General features: G+C 50.9%; 3 protein-coding genes across 6 annotated transcripts in view; 2 read left to right on the top strand and 1 right to left on the bottom strand.

Annotated features, from left to right (window-relative positions):
* Positions 1–4,063, bottom strand: part of DGCR2 (DiGeorge syndrome critical region gene 2) — a 93,795-nt gene extending 89,732 nt beyond the window's left edge. The window contains exon 1 of one of the 4 annotated variants that reach the window (XM_081285869.1): positions 3,453–4,063. In XM_081285869.1, coding sequence (XP_081141995.1) covers positions 3,453–3,531 — 79 coding nt within the window. In that variant the 5' untranslated portion in view covers positions 3,532–4,063. The remainder of the gene's footprint in view (positions 1–3,452) is intronic. The other 3 variants (XM_081285867.1, XM_081285868.1, XM_081285866.1) reach the window with 3 other exon arrangements.
* Positions 4,064–6,499: 2,436 nt separating this feature from the next.
* On the top strand, positions 6,500–7,825 carry TSSK1B (testis specific serine kinase 1B). Its single transcript, XM_081288185.1, has one exon. It carries the CDS (start codon positions 6,541–6,543, stop codon positions 7,648–7,650), a length of 1,110 nt encoding a protein of 369 aa, XP_081144311.1. The 5' UTR covers positions 6,500–6,540; the 3' UTR covers positions 7,651–7,825.
* A 4,569-nt stretch (positions 7,826–12,394) lies between these two features.
* Positions 12,395–15,526, top strand: TSSK2 (testis specific serine kinase 2). Its single transcript, XM_081284501.1, has one exon. The coding sequence runs from the start codon at positions 12,777–12,779 to the stop codon at positions 13,851–13,853; it is 1,077 nt and encodes a 358-aa protein (XP_081140627.1). The 5' UTR covers positions 12,395–12,776; the 3' UTR covers positions 13,854–15,526.
* Positions 15,527–15,594: the final 68 nt, after the last annotated feature.

Raw genomic sequence — 15,594 nt, 5'->3', positions numbered from 1 at the left:
AACATCTCAGAGCAAGTAATCTACTTGAAAATATTTGTATATATTATCTAACTCCTAAATATAGGACTGATTCCAACAAGTTTTACAATTTTAATGTTTTGGCTTTCCTTACTTCATCTTAATTATAGTTTTGAATATTACTTTTATTTACTATAAACTGTTTTATTGATTTCTTAAAACAGAAATTTAATACACAAGTTAGAAAAAAAGTCACATAATTCTAACACAGATAGATGGGGTTCTGAAGGATTTGTATTAACTATTCTTAACTCAAATGACCTTAAACCTATTTCAGCTTTAACAACAGAATTTTACTTGAGCAATATTTGCCCATATTCCAGTGTAACTAGTGTAACTTCAGCATTTAACACCTGCGGTTAAATCTAGTAGTCTCATTTAGCTCTGCAGTACTGAATGTTTTTCCTTGTTCAAGATGTAAATGAAGTATATATGCATGTATATTGACTGAATACACTTTTTAAAAAATTGTAGATGGACAGAATGCCTTTATTTATTTTTATGTGGTGCTAAGGTTGGAACCCAGTGCCTCACACATACTAGGCAAGTGCTCTGCCACTGAGCTACAAGCCTCAGCCCCTGAATTAACTTTTGTAAATATAGTAGTTTTACACAGCCTTAAAAAAAAAAAAAAAAGAGTCAGGCACAATGGCACATACCTGTAATCCTCAGTGGGAGGCTAAGGCAGGAGGATTGTGAGTTCAAAGTCAGCCTCAGCAACTCAGCGAGGCCTTAAGCAAATCAGTGAGACCATGTCTCTAAATAAAATTCAAAAAAGGGCTGGGGATGTGGTTCAGTGGTTAAGTGCCCCTGAGTTTAATCCCTGGTACCAAAAAAAAGAAAAAGAAACTTTGGTGAAAAATCATGCAAGCATATGCTGTCTCTCCACCACTCTGTGAAAGGCTCTGCCCTGTCTCAGAGAGGAGGCCGAAGTAGCTTGGCCCTATTCTCAGGGATAACACTGAGAAGGAGTCAGAGGATACCATCTCCACCTGCCTCCCTCCCAAGACACAGGTTCTAGCTAGTGCCCCTCTTAACACCCAAGTATGGTTCAAAACCAGACAAAAAAGAGAGCAAACCAAGACCAGGGGCTTCTCTTTCTCAAAAAGGAGAAGTCCCTTCCTCTCACAATCACCAAACAGGCAAACCTCTGTCTGGCATTCTAAAGAAAGACACTAAGCAAATATGTGAAGAGGCACACCTGAGCATTCAAAGAAAACATCTGGCCCAGGATGAGAATTGTCCTAGTTGCCTAATGAAAGTCAGGGGCCAGTTAGATCCCTGAGATTTTTTAGGGCAATCCAAGACACCACCCAAGGGCTGCTGAAATAAGAAGAGCCAAAACATGTTTTTGATACGGAGGGATATGGAATTAAAAGGATAACTTTGCTCCCTCTACTGGAGCCTCCCCATTTCATGTCTCACTCAGACCCCAGAATGAGCTTCCTGCAGTCTTACTCTACTTCACAAGTACAAAACAACAGACAACTCTGCCAACCTGTCTCTAGGATGCCACACTTGGGGTACTCACTCCTTCACAGGTGCAAAAGGACAGACAACTCTGCCACCTTCTCTGGGCTCCCATGCTCAAGGGGTACTCAACCAACAAGAATGTACCTAGACTCTGCCTCCACCTCAGGAACTCCTAAAGGGAAGGGCATGTTCTCTTCATTTGAATACTCCCAGTGATGGGCAGACATCAAGCATTCACATACACTTTCTTTACTGCTTCTGGCCATCTGGTAAAATATGTTAATGGGGAAAAGGAGTTAAAGACATTGGTCACTTCCGTGATCCAGGCAGGAGATGCTGGACCTGAAACCAGAGGTATGCTAAAGATGATGGGCATTATGTGTGACTTCATCTCCAAGCCCAGTGACCTCATATGTAAAACTGGGATTCAGGAACCACAACAGGATTGTTTTACCTCTCTAAAGGTACACACATTTATGAAGAATTTAATGACAAGAACCCACAAACTCATCAACTCTGTACCCTCCTCATAGGCAAACTTTTTCATGGCTTCTATCCCTGCCAAGGTCATTCCACAATGAGCTTACCGGCCACCAGGTTGACACTGGGGAAGAGGCAGACATTCCAGGCAGATGACAAAGGCATGAAGCCCAGAGTGCAGCATTTCCTTTCTTTTCATTTTTAGTTGTAGTTGGACACCTCACATGTGCGAGGCAAGCATTCTACCACTGAGCCACAACCCCAGCCTTTAAACGCAGCATTTCTAGGATGGTAACCTGGATAGGTCAACAAAGTGAAGTACACACCTCTGTGCTCCCACCTCATCCTTGATGTCACTCTCAGAAGATGGCCCTGGGCACTTCACCCTTTATAGGACACTGTCTCAATAACAAACCAGTAAGAATCAGTCAGAAATCAGCCTAGTGGTGCAAGCCTGTAATCCCAGCGATTGAGAGGGCTAAGGCAGGAGAATCAAAGTTTGAGGACAGCCTTGGCAACTTAGTTCTTGTCTCAAAATAAAAAAGGGTGGGAATGCAGCTCAGTGGTAGAGTGCTTGCCTAATAAGTGAGATGTCCTAGGTTCAATCCATTGTACCAAAAAATTAAGAATTGTACTATTCATTGGACTGAAGTAAAGGTGACTGTATTAATACACACAACATTTTCTTCCATCTAAGAATCTTTTTTCCTGCTCACTAAAACATTTTGTAGCCCCTTAAAAGAACAATGGGTCTGCAGCACAGGATAAATGATCCTTCCTTAAGGGGGATCTGATTTTCTTGGTGCAGTTCAGGGATACCCCACATAGGCAGAAAAGGGCCCTCTAGTAGTCATGGTTCTGATTTTCCACCAAGGGGAGTTCCAAAAGCATTTAATCGCATCACACAAATGGAGCACTGCTAAGAGTCTGGCACCACGGCGAGGTCTCTGCCCTCTGCACAGGGTGCTTGTAGACCTAGTACCTCCTCTAGATCGGGCTCTGCGCTGAGGATTTCTCCGGTGCAACGTCTCACAGGATAACAAGCCACCCAGTCACCGTTGTCCTGGGCTGAAAGGTTGTACCAGGCCACAGGGGGGCGGACGCCTGTGAAACCAGGTGCGTCCAGGAACTGCTCCCGGCCCCCAGCCCTCCAGGTCGATCATGACGTTGGGGCTGGCCGCAGGGCGCGCCCAAGGCGCAGCTCCTGGCCGGTGGCTCTCAGGGCACGCAGTGCTCGGTGGAGGAGGATCCAGAGGCGACATCCTCGAGGACAGAGCGGCAAGACCTGCAAGGCGCCCGGTATCAGGTACCGGAAGCTAGAGCTTGCGCCCAGCAGCCGGTGAACCAGACCTCACCCATCTCTTTCTCAGACGCGAACCGCCTGAGGTAGCTGAGTGTGGAGGGTGGTCCCGGCGCTGGCCCTCGCCGGACTCCCGGCCGCGGCCCCGCCCCCCGCCCCGCCCCCCCACCGCGCCGCGCACCTGGTCGCAGCGGCTCAGTAACTGTGAGCACGAGTAGGAAGAGCAGCAGAAAAGCACCGCTGTCTGCTTTGGGCACCATTTATCCTCCGTTCATCGTCCCCGGGGCGGCCGCGTGACCCCGCGGGGAGGCCGGACCGGGCCGGGGTGAGGTTCGAAAGGCTGGACCCGGGCTAGTTGCGGGGACTCCGCGAACGAGGACTCTGGTGGGGCCGCAGCGGGACTGAGCCGTGGTGGGATCGAGCAGCGGCAGGGCCGGGGCGAGGCAGGGCAACAGACTCACACTCACTCTAGGCCACAACCTCGGGCACCGACTCAAGCTCCGCGCAAGATGGCGGCCGTCCTGTTCGAGCTCGCGCCGCCCCGCCTCCAGCCCGCGACGCTAGCGCGAGCCAATGACCACCAAGGGGGCGGGGCCCGCGCGCGCTCTGCTGCGTGCAAATCTGGGCTAGGCAAGGGGCGGAGTCTGAGCGGAGGGCCTGAAAAGGGGAGAGGCCTAAGGCCGGGACCGCGGGGAAAGAGACTGAGGGACGGTCCCTAAAGGGAGCAGGCCTGAAGCATTCCATTGGCTAGGCAGAGGGGTGGGCCTTGGGGGCGAGATCTTAGCGGCTGGGCCACCCAAGCGTCTAGGGTCCTACAGAGCCAGGATTGAGCAATGGGAGAGGGGGAGGGGGAGGAGTGAGACCGCAATGAATGGCTCAGAGGGGCGGGGCCTGGGGGCGAAGCGTAGTGGTGTCACGGGAGTAGCCAACCTAGAAGTCGAAGCAGGACCCCAGAGACCCAAAGACCCAAAGGATCTTCACACTGGCGGACCCACGTCGTCTCCGATACCCAACAGTGCACCCTAAAGTGGCATTTTAAGACTGGACTGCTTGGGTCTGGGGATGTGGCTCAAGCGGTAGCGCGCTCGCCTGGCATGCATGCGGCCCGGGGTCGATCCTTGGCACCACATACAGACAAAGATATTGTGACCGCCGAAAATTAAAAACAAAATAAATATTTAAAAAAAAAGGACTGGACCACTGTGGAGGATGAAGGAAGAAAACTGGAGGAGCGGAGTAACGGGGAAGAGGGTCAGTCCTGTAAGGAAAAGACAGGTGTGACTTCACCAGCACACAAAACTGAAAGTTTAGCGACTGGGGAAGCTGAGGCAGGAGAATCACAAGTTCGAGGCAAGCCCTCAGCAATCTAGCAAGACCCTGTCTCAAAATAAAAAGGATTGGGGGTGTAGCTCAGTGGTAAAAGCACCACTGTGTTCAATAACCAATACCAAAACCAAAAAACAACAAAACCTGAAAGTCTTAACAGATGAGTAAAGGGGCTAAGGGAGTCACACAAAGAATAACAGGGAAGCCCAGATCCTAAAGACTGGAGCAAAGCTGGCCTCTTCTGGAGGATGGACCTGCCTACACACTGGGAGAGGAGGCGAAGGCATAGAGGAAAGCACTGGGTAGAGATGAGGCAGTGGAGGCGAAGGCATAGAGGAAAGCACTGGGTAGAGATGAGGGATGATGCTAAACTCTCTGGGAACAAAGCTCCAAGTGCTGACTTTGCACCTGTCATCATGAATAGGGTGACAGATGGGGCATCCTCAGCAGGAGGGATAAGCAAGCTGTCCACCAGCTAAACACCAGACCTGGCAGTATGGGTGGTCAAGGCTAGGAAAAGTGAAGATGAGGAGCACAGAAAAAAGGGTAAGGGCCAAAGCTAGTGGGATCCCAGCATACCCTGACCCACCTCCATCCCTTTTTCCAGCCTGTGACTCTTGAGGTATGACAGAGGGTACCTTACTCTCTCTCAATGGGAATAAGTCAAGGTCAAACCCAAAGTTAGGCCAGACCTTCAAGGGATCATACTCTCCCAGGACACAGCCCAGATCAGGTGCTGGACTAAGGGCTTGTCACAGCAGAGGGATTCCCCTGCTAGCACAAACCAAGGTCCCTGTCCAGTGCTGCCCTTGTTGCTTGTGCCATTCTCAGAGCATTCCCAGGAGCAGCTTCTAGTACTCAGCATACTAGGTCCAGCCTTTTGCTTCTCCCCCAGATCTGTCCTGGGAGCCCAGCCAGGACCATAAGCTGGGCAAGGGCCCTAGGAGGGAACTTACAGTCAAGAGCAGAATTCGAGTCAGTTGTCCTCGAAGAAGAGCCACTGTAAGAGAAGCAGGCCACTAAAGGTTTGGATGAGGAAAGAAAACTACAGAGAGGTGAAAAGTCTAACCAAATCTTGCAATGAGAGTGCAAAGTCCTGCTTTCCCAAACTGCAGCAACTGATTCTTTGCACCTCATAACCCATCTTCACCTTTCTTCAGCCTTGCTCTGGGCCCCTGCAAACTGCCTGTGTGAATAATGTCAAGAGCTCAAGGGAGGAAAAGAGGTCTGGATCACTTTCCCTGACACAAACCTGTGATGTCACCACAGCCTAGCTCTTTCCCTCCACCAACGTTTTTTGCCTCTCTCAGGGTGGTTTTCTCTATACTCCTCCTTCCATGTGGGCCAGAGGTCTGTAACTACCTTAGGGTACCTATACTACCCTTGGAGTTCCCTACACTCTGCTTTCACCTTGTAAATCATCCCTTAATTAAATCCTCCTCAAACTATTGTAAATTCAGTGTGTCTGCTGTTTCCTGTTGAGACCCTGACTGATAGGACCTGCCCTAGATTCTCTAGAGTGACCTGGTTTGCAGTCACCAGCGCCATCACTCTACAAGCAAGCCTGGTTATGGTTTTGGAAACATGGGCAAACATTTGTATTCCCCACAACCCTCTCTTACCTCAAGTCCCAGCCAAGCATGAGGGCACTCTGCTGGCCTTCAGTCTGCTCCAGCCCACTGGCAGATCCTCCCAGGGTTCCAAGTCCAAGCCAAAGCCTCATTTCCCTAGGGCACTCCTCCTTTGTGACTTCACCCACTGAAGTCACCTGGGAGACAGTGCTGAATGTTCCATCTTAGAGTCTTGGCCTCTTAGGAGGCAGGGACAGCAGGCCCGGCCAGCCCAGAGGACTCTCTGTCTACAGTGTAAATGAGGACACTGCTGGCCCATGTCCCGCAGGGATGTAGAGGGCAGCCTCAGAGGCACTGGGCGCTCCCGGCACCATGGATGACGCTGCCGTCCTCAAGCGACGAGGCTACATCATGGGGATAAATTTGGGAGAGGGCTCATACGCAAAAGTCAAATCCGCTTACTCTGAGCGCCTAAAGTTCAACGTGGCGGTCAAGATCATCGACCGCAAGAAAGCCCCCACAGACTTCCTGGAGAAATTCCTTCCCAGGGAAATTGAGATTCTGGCCATGCTAAACCACCGCTCCATCGTCAAGACCTACGAGATCTTTGAGACATCAGACGGCAAGGTCTACATCGTCATGGAGCTCGGGGTCCAAGGAGACCTCCTTGAATTCATAAAAACCCGGGGAGCCCTGCAAGAGGATGATGCTCGTAAGAAGTTCCACCAGCTCTCCTCGGCCATCAAGTACTGCCATGACCTGGATGTCGTCCACAGAGACCTCAAGTGTGAAAACCTTCTCCTTGACAAGGACTTCAACATCAAGCTGTCTGACTTTGGCTTCTCCAAGCGCTGCCTGCGGGACGAAAGTGGCCGACTGATATTAAGCAAGACCTTCTGTGGGTCAGCAGCATATGCAGCCCCTGAGGTGCTGCAGGGCATCCCCTACCAACCCAAAGTGTATGACATCTGGAGCCTTGGCGTGATCCTCTACATCATGGTCTGTGGCTCCATGCCCTACGATGACTCCAATATCAAGAAAATGCTGCGCATTCAGAAGGAGCACCGTGTCAACTTCCCACGCTCCAAGCACCTAACAGGAGAATGTAAGGACCTCATCTACCGCATGCTACAGCCGGATGTTAACCGGCGGCTGCACATTGATGAGATCCTCAGCCACTGCTGGGTGCAACCCAAGGCACGGGGTCTATCCTCTGCAGCCATCAAGGAGGGGGAGAGCTCCCGGAGCATTGACCCGCAATGGACCCCTGAACCTGGCTCTGACAAGAAGTCCGCCACCAAGCTGGAGCCTCGGGAAGAGGCTCGAGCTGAGGCACGACACGAGACACGGCCTGAGACAAAACCTGAGGAGGATACAGTGCAAGTGGCCAGGCAATCAGAGACCCTGGGCTTCAGCAGTGAGCAGATGATCAGGGAATCAGAGGAAGGGCCTCCCCAACAGCCTCCAGAGACACACACCTAGTGAGCCTCTTGCAGCCCAGGGGGCTGGCAGGGAATGAGGCAGAGCTCATGGCTTGAAGCCTGAGCCCAGAAGGAGTCAAGGGATGAGCAGAGAAGGAAGACAGTCCTGGATGAGCCGCTATTTTCGTCAGTTTCTTCTCCCACCCTTTGAACTTGGTAACTAACATGGCTAAAGAAGCAATAAATCACTATATTAATGCAGACCCTGAGGTGAATGTCTTTGCCCCACTGACTGCAGTCCTGGGTGCCCCCTGGCTTCCCACTCAGATTATGAATTCTCACTCCTGGAAAAATATATCCCAGTGTGCCCAGCTCAGACTGTGACCTTAGGACCTGTCTAAGGCAGCTTTTCCAGGTGTTGGGGAGACCTGGAGGGGCGTGGGTCAGAGCAGAGAGTTGAATGAGGAAGATATTGCTTCCAAAGGAAGGTCCATGGGTGCTGATTAGGGGTAGGAAAGGGTAGAAGGCTGAGAAAGGCAACACAGTTGCCTGCAAAGGAAGGGTGGGAGGCCAGGGCCCCTCATACTGGGATAGCTGGCTCTCTGCATTTGAAGCTGAGTTCTAGACTGATATGCCACCATCACCCCTTGGCATGCATTACATAAGCTTTCCAGTCAGTGAGGGTTGGGGGAGAGACTGCAGAGGGCAGGACAACTGTTTTTTTTTTTCTGTTCTGTCCACCATGAGACATATTCCCCCCATGTCCAACTGGCACCCAGTTCTCAACAGTGCCCTGAGTTATATCCCCACCATGGTCATTCTTCAGCCCAGGAGAAGTGAGAGACTCAGCTGGATGGCCCAGCATGTTCCACAGTCCTGTGTGGCCTTGACCACATCCCTTCCCCAGCCTGATGCCAGGGGTGGCATTCCTTCCAGAGGTAAGAAGCTGACACTGGCAAATAGAATAGATATCCTCACAAAGAATGCCGGGACCCTGTGGACAAAGAAGGCAGGTACCAGTATCCCATGGGAGGTATGGCCTGCACTTGGCACTATTGATTGCCATGTGCTGCATGCCCTACCTGTGCCTTGTCCCAGGCAATCCTCACTTGGCCACAGTGGCCCCTCTCTTCACCTCACATTGGATAACCTCATGGGGGGTGGTGCTAAGGGCTTAGTACACATACACAAAAACAAGAGCATTTAAAATCACTCCTCCATCTGTATCCCAAACTTGGAAACACCCCAACTCCCAAGACCCTGGGAAAAGGTGAGGTCCAGTGAGATCCCAGCATCCCTTCCTACATTCAATTTACCTTCCTCCCTGGCTTCTCCCTCACCCCATAGCCCCTTCCCCTCCCATCACCTCCCACAGGAACCACCCTCCTACACCCAGTCTGGCCCCTACCACCCACAGGATGGATTCAAGTACCTAACCTCTTAGGTCTTCTCAGGCTTGGCCTTCTCCTTTTTTAAAAAAAATTATTTTTTTAGGTATAGATGGACACAGCACAATACCTTTTATTTTTATGTGGTGCTGAGGATCGAACCCTGGCCCCACCTATGCTAGACAGGTGCTCTACTCCAGAGCCACAATCCCAGCCCTGGCCTTCTTTAGACCCATCCTTTCTCTGCTGGCCTCCTAGAGATGACCCTGACCCCCATACCTCCATCACACACTAGTGCCATAATTACTAGTAGACTTGCCCCTGCAGACTCTGCCCATCTCCCCAGGCTTAGCCAAGGGGGCTTGGCCTCCACAAAACCTTTTTGGGATTCCTACTGGTGCTCTGCATCCTGTTCCTGTGAACTCTGCCAGAGAGGCCTCAGTAATACCAGAAGGCCTCCCACCATCTTTCCCATGAATAAGCTTGTGTTGGAATGGTATCCCAGGGAACATGATGCTATCTGGGTGGGGAGGTGGAGAATGGTTCATCCCTGCAGGTCTTCCATAGTCCTCAGGACAGAGGAGAGTAAGAGGGCCTAGGAGTGACTCACTGCAGCCCAACCCAGCCAGAAGGCATCCTGGGCAGGGGGCGGGGGGGCTTTAGGCGTACCTGCTGTGTGCTTTACAGGTGTGAAAATAGCTCAGAAAGGATTGGCAACCTACCTGAAAGCACAGTACCAGAGGAGCAGGCCCAGGTAACAACCAGGTAACAATAGCTTCCACAGATAGCCTCATCCTTTTGGACAGTTTTTCTGGTGTGTTTGACCCTGGATTGATCACCTTCATCCTCAGAGGCTTTAGGACCAGGACTTCAAGGTGGTTCCCTGGTCATTTATGTCCTCATCATGAGGTGACCCTCAGGCCATTATAGGCATTACCTACCCGCGATTCTCTTCCACCTGGCTAGTTACCCAGACCTCAACCTTCTTAAATTTAATCTCCAATTCTCTGTCCTCACAGCTCCATGGTGCCATGTCAGGACACAACCACCATCATGCATTCACACTGGTGGGTATGACATCTAGCTTCCCTGACCTCTGGAATCCAGGAAGGCATGAGTGCCTCTAGTTCACTAGTGTCCCTCAGCACCGAAAACAGACTCTCACAAGCTTGTGGGAAGAATGGGTCAGTGGGGATCTAATTTATTTAAGAAAGTGAAACTCAAGAGGACTATAGATTTCCCGGAATGTGCAGGTCCCCAGCCACACTAGATATAACCCTAGAGGTCTCCAGTCAGATCTAACCTACTCCAAATATACTAGGTGCCCTAGCCTCGTGACAAAAACACCCAGGACAAAACCACCCACTCCATGTTTCAGCAGCTCTGCTTGTGCCAAGCTGATGCTTGCTTCCTACAGCATGTCCCCGAAGAAACAGAGAAACCACACTATCCTGGGCAAGGGCAGGGTTGAGAGAGCAACATCCATGAAAAAAAGAGAGAGAGAGAGAGAGAGAGAGAGAGAAAGAGAGAGAGAGAGAGAGAGAGGCGGGGGGGAGGGAGGGAGGAGAGAATAATAATAATAATAATAATAATAATAATAATAATAATAATTGGTGCAATTAACCAATAGTATGCCAAATAGTATGTAGTGTGCCCTGTGTTTAATAAACAGAGATGCTCCAGCATCAGTGGTTGCTAGGAATGTGGGAGAAGAGGGAAGTATCAAACTCCTGGGTCCTGCCCTGCAAATCTTTTTTAAAATATTTTTTTATTTATTTGTTTGTTTTTATATGGTGCAGAGGATCAAACCCAGTGCCTCACATGTACTAGGCAAGTGCTCTACCACTGAGCTACATCCCCAGCCCCCTGCCTGCAAATCTTACAGCCAGCCCCTTCTAGGACACAAAGAAGTGAAGTTATGGTCATTTCAGCCAAAAAGAGCCTCTTGGAGAAAGGAATGCATGAAGCTAAAGCTATTAGCCATAAGTACTCTACAGAGCCAGAGCCTGACTCAGGAGTCTGGTGCTGCTGAAAGGTGGTCACCATGGATACATCTGCCCACCCTACCCATCCTGTCTCTTATACTGGCAGCCCAAGTTAGGTTGCCAGACTCAGGGCACACTACAAACTCCAGATGTGTCCACACAGCTATGTCTTTGCTCCAAGATGTCATTTCCGCCTAACATGTTTATCCCATTGTCCACCTGGTAAAGCTCTGTGGATTCTCTGCACCAGAACTCCTATGTCACTTCCTCTTTGAAAACTTTGAAATCCCACATAGAAACAGGCTTTCTGGGCTGGGCTTGTGGCTCAGTGGTAGGCCACTTGCCTAGCATGTGTGAGGCACTGGGTTTGATCCTCAGCACCACATAAAAATAAATGAATAAATAAAGTTATTATGTATACCTGCAACTAAAAAAAGAAAAAAGAAAAAGGAAGAAACAGGCCTTTCTGCTCTCCCTCTGAATACAACACCCCTAGCTCACCTGTATTGGAAGCTTCTGTGGGCATAGGATGCCTCTGATGGAAGCAAATATCAGGACTTCCAAAGTAGCTAAAGAGATGCATAAAGGATATCATTTTCCAAAGCAAAAATCCACACACCAGGTACAATAGGCAGTCTGAGATGCAAATGATGTATAATGCCAGGGTTCTAGCAAGTGACCCCTGCTCACTCCACATCAATGTCCAAATGTCCAAAGTGAAAATTCTGGACCCCCTCCCCACCCAGAAGCTTGCCCTTCATGGATAATGCTCTGAATGTTGCCAATCCCCAGGACCCTGCCACAGAACCATCCCACTCACTGACTAGATATAGGCTGACCCTTTTGGGGCTTTTTTTTTTTAAATCCCCAGAAGCCTACACTGGCCCAGATTTCTCAAACCTGACCCAAGGCAGTAAGCTTCCACACTCTCCCCAAAGCTAATTCTTTTTTTTCTGCCAGTGACCACCATAAAATGATACTTGGATTATGCAATCACTGCCCATCACTTAGAGCAAAAAGCCCCTTTCTCCTCCTCTCCCTTCCTGACTTGTCAGCCACTCTCAGAAGACTGGATGCCCCACCACCTCCTCTACCTGGCTGAAGCCTGACCCATCTCTAAGCTTGTCCTGCCCCTTGGAACATGCATCTGCCTTCCCTGGACCCTTAGCTACCTAGCCAGGCAAACAATGCATCTCTGAGTACTGTCTGCCCTCCCATCCACATGAACACCCCTGCTCACTGAAGCAACAGCAGCTCATCTGCCTAGTTGTCTAGCCCAAGGACTCCAGATCCTGATCCCAAACACAAGAGTTGCTTTGGTCCACCAGGTTTGGAACCACCACTGGCTTGAGATACCACAGATTCCAAGAAGCTCTATGGAGTTTTCTTCACACCCCTAAGAAGTTGCAGGAAAACTCTGGCTGGACCTGAGCCACCTCCTTTTGGGCCTGACTTATGACAGGGAAGCCATAGCAAGAAAGAGGAGCAGGGAGGGTTACCACAATCCTGGGTCCTGGCTTTGTTCCAATGGGCGGGGAGGAAGAGGGTGCTCCTTCCAGGTTGGCCTGGCTTCCAGGATTCCAGGGGCCCCATTCCCCTCAGCCCAGTCCCCACTCCCCAGTCCCCACTCCCGGCAGCCTGGCTTTATGACTTCATTTGCTGAAGTCACCTGGCGACAATGCTGAGCGTTCTACCCCTCCAAGTCCAGGCCCAGCCCAGCCAGACAACTCCGCACAGTGCAAATGAGGACAATGCCTGCTGGCCCGTGTGGGGAGGGGATGTAGAGGGCAGCGGCACCGGCCGCTCCTGGCACCATGGACGATGCCGCGGTCCTAAGGAAGAAGGGTTACATCGTGGGAATCAATCTGGGCAAGGGCTCCTATGCAAAAGTCAAATCTGCCTACTCTGAGCGCCTTAAGTTTAATGTGGCAGTCAAGATTATCGACCGCAAGAAAACACCCACTGACTTTGTGGAGAGATTCCTTCCTCGAGAGATGGACATCCTGGCAACTGTCAACCACCGCTCCATCATCAAGACATACGAGATCTTTGAGACCTCTGATGGGCGCATCTACATTGTCATGGAGCTTGGGGTCCAGGGTGACCTGCTCGAGTTCATCAAGTGCCGAGGGGCCCTGCATGAGGATGTAGCACGTAAAATGTTCCGCCAGCTCTCCTCAGCTGTCAAGTACTGCCATGACTTAGATGTTGTCCACAGAGACCTCAAGTGTGAAAACCTTCTCCTTGACAAGGACTTCAACATCAAGCTGTCTGACTTCGGCTTCTCCAAGCGCTGCCTTCGAGATGGGAGCGGGCGCATCGTCCTCAGCAAGACCTTCTGTGGGTCGGCTGCATATGCAGCCCCCGAGGTGCTGCAAGGCATCCCCTACCAGCCCAAGGTGTATGACATCTGGAGCCTGGGCGTGATCCTCTACATCATGGTCTGTGGCTCCATGCCCTATGATGATTCTGACATCAAAAAGATGCTGCGCATCCAGAAGGAGCACCGTGTGGACTTCCCCCGCTCCAAGAATCTGACAAGCGAATGCAAGGACCTCATCTACCGTATCCTGCAGCCAGATGTCAACAGACGGCTGCACATTGACGAGATTCTCAGCCACTCATGGCTGCAGCCCCCCAAGCCCAAAGCCATGTCTTCTGCCTCCTTCAAGAGGGAGGGGGAGGGCAAGTACCGGGCTGAGTGTAAACTGGATACCCGGCCAGGTGCAAGGCCCGAGCACCGGCCTGACCACAAGTTGGGGGCCAAAACCCAACACCGACTGCTGGTGGTGCCTGAAAATGAGGACAGGATGGAGGAAAGGCTGGCTGAGACCTCCAGAGCTAAAGACCATCACATCGCCGGAGCTGAGGTTGGGAAGGCAAGCACCTAATGGTGGAGAGGGTCCTGGGGGGCGTAGCGTGTAGTTTGCGCTCACATAACTAAGTAGGCAGGTAGGAGCTGAAGAAGGCACAGGTGCAAGGAACAAGTAAAATCCGTCAATTAAACCACTATTTTGATTACGTTCTATTAGCTTTCTTCCACTTAGTTGCAAAGACATTAATTACTGACCACCAAATAAACCACAAAGTGTATACAAGCATTAAGAGTGCCCAGTGAGGAGTCTTTTTCTCTAGGACTCAGCCGGCGCAGGGGTCTCCAGCATAGGGGACCAGAGGCCGGTGCTCAGGTACAGGCAGACTCATGGTGAGGCCTATGGCAAGAGGACTTCTGCCATGGTCTACCTACCAGGCCCACACTTGTCTGCCTCTGACCTGCCCCTGTCCCTGAGACCTCCAGGGCTGAGCAGCTCCATGCCTCTCCTTCACTTCATGTAGTGCAGCCTATGCTGACCCTGTTATACTCCTTCTCACAACCCTTTGCTCAATGTCCTCCTCTAATCCCTGGGGTCATTTGAGATGGGCTCAGCTGCTCATGGGCCACCCTTATCATCATCCAGGGGCAGTCCAGATGAGGCAGTTTGCGGGCACCTTCCCCACCACTTGGGCCTGCAAGCTCTATGAAGCAGCTGTTGGTGATAGCACTGCCCAGTCTTTTATGTTTCCCGTTTGATAATCCATCACTCCCCAGAGCATGCTCCCTATATGCTAAATGCTTGAGGGTCATCAGTACCTCCTGCCTCCCACTTCCTGGAGGCTCCCAGGGGCTAAAGTTCAACCTTCCTTCTTAGACAAAAGTACACAAGGCCCCACCTTTCTGACCACTAAGCATCCCAGCTTTAACTCCTGGAGGGTCCCAGACAGCCACCCCAGGAGTTTGCAGAAACTCACTGTGGGGGAGCACAGGTTAGCAGAAACCCTAGTCAGGTATCAAATGGTAGATGTCAGTCTCTGGACTAGCCTCCAGAAAACATCAACAGTTAGGGAACAGGCAAGAGGACCAACACAGAAAGATTGGAGAAAATGGCTTGTACAGGTCATAAAGCAGGACTCTGTTCTGAGCTGTATCAGGTGTTCCCTAAGCCCCTTGAACAGTGGGAACTCTGGGTCTCCCAGAGGGTATAGCCTATGACCCCCACTTGAGGCCTGAAGACACTGGTTTGAAGCTAAACCATGACATGACCCCCTCAATTCCATGGATAATAGGTATATGAGCCCAGCTGGCCATCAATCACTTGAGGGTTGGGCACCCATGTCTCAGCCCATGGGTAAATGTTGGCCCATGGTACAGATGACACCTGTGAGTCTGCTTAGAACCTGACCCCATTCTTTTTTATACAGCAGCTCCAGTTGGGGTGAGGCTCGTGCCTCAATTGATTGGTAGGCAATGCCAAGAGCAGTGGGGGGAGAATACAGGCAGGAAGGTAGAGATGGTTCTGTTCTGAGCTGGAAGTCAAGTGCTGGGAGAGGGTGATGGCTGAGGCCACCATGAAAGTGCCTCATACAGAAGTAGGGTCTGACACACAGGACCTACATGGCTATACAAACAGAAAACCACATAGGCTCAGAGTTCCAGATGACCGTGAGGGATATATTTCTGGAGGCTCCATCACTTCCTCAGAAAGACCTGTGAGTTCAGCTCAGAAGGTAGCTAAGGAAGTCACAGAAAACAATGGAGGAGCCACCCTACCCACAGCTTCCTCCCCTGGAGGCACCCTTGCCTCTAATCCTGAA

This window comes from Spermophilus citellus (assembly GCF_964194105.1).
Source record: "Spermophilus citellus genome assembly, chromosome: 3".
Taxonomy (NCBI): Eukaryota; Metazoa; Chordata; class Mammalia; order Rodentia; family Sciuridae; genus Spermophilus; species Spermophilus citellus.
Note: the sequence above shows the minus strand (reverse complement) of the source record. Positions and strands in the feature narration are given on the sequence as shown.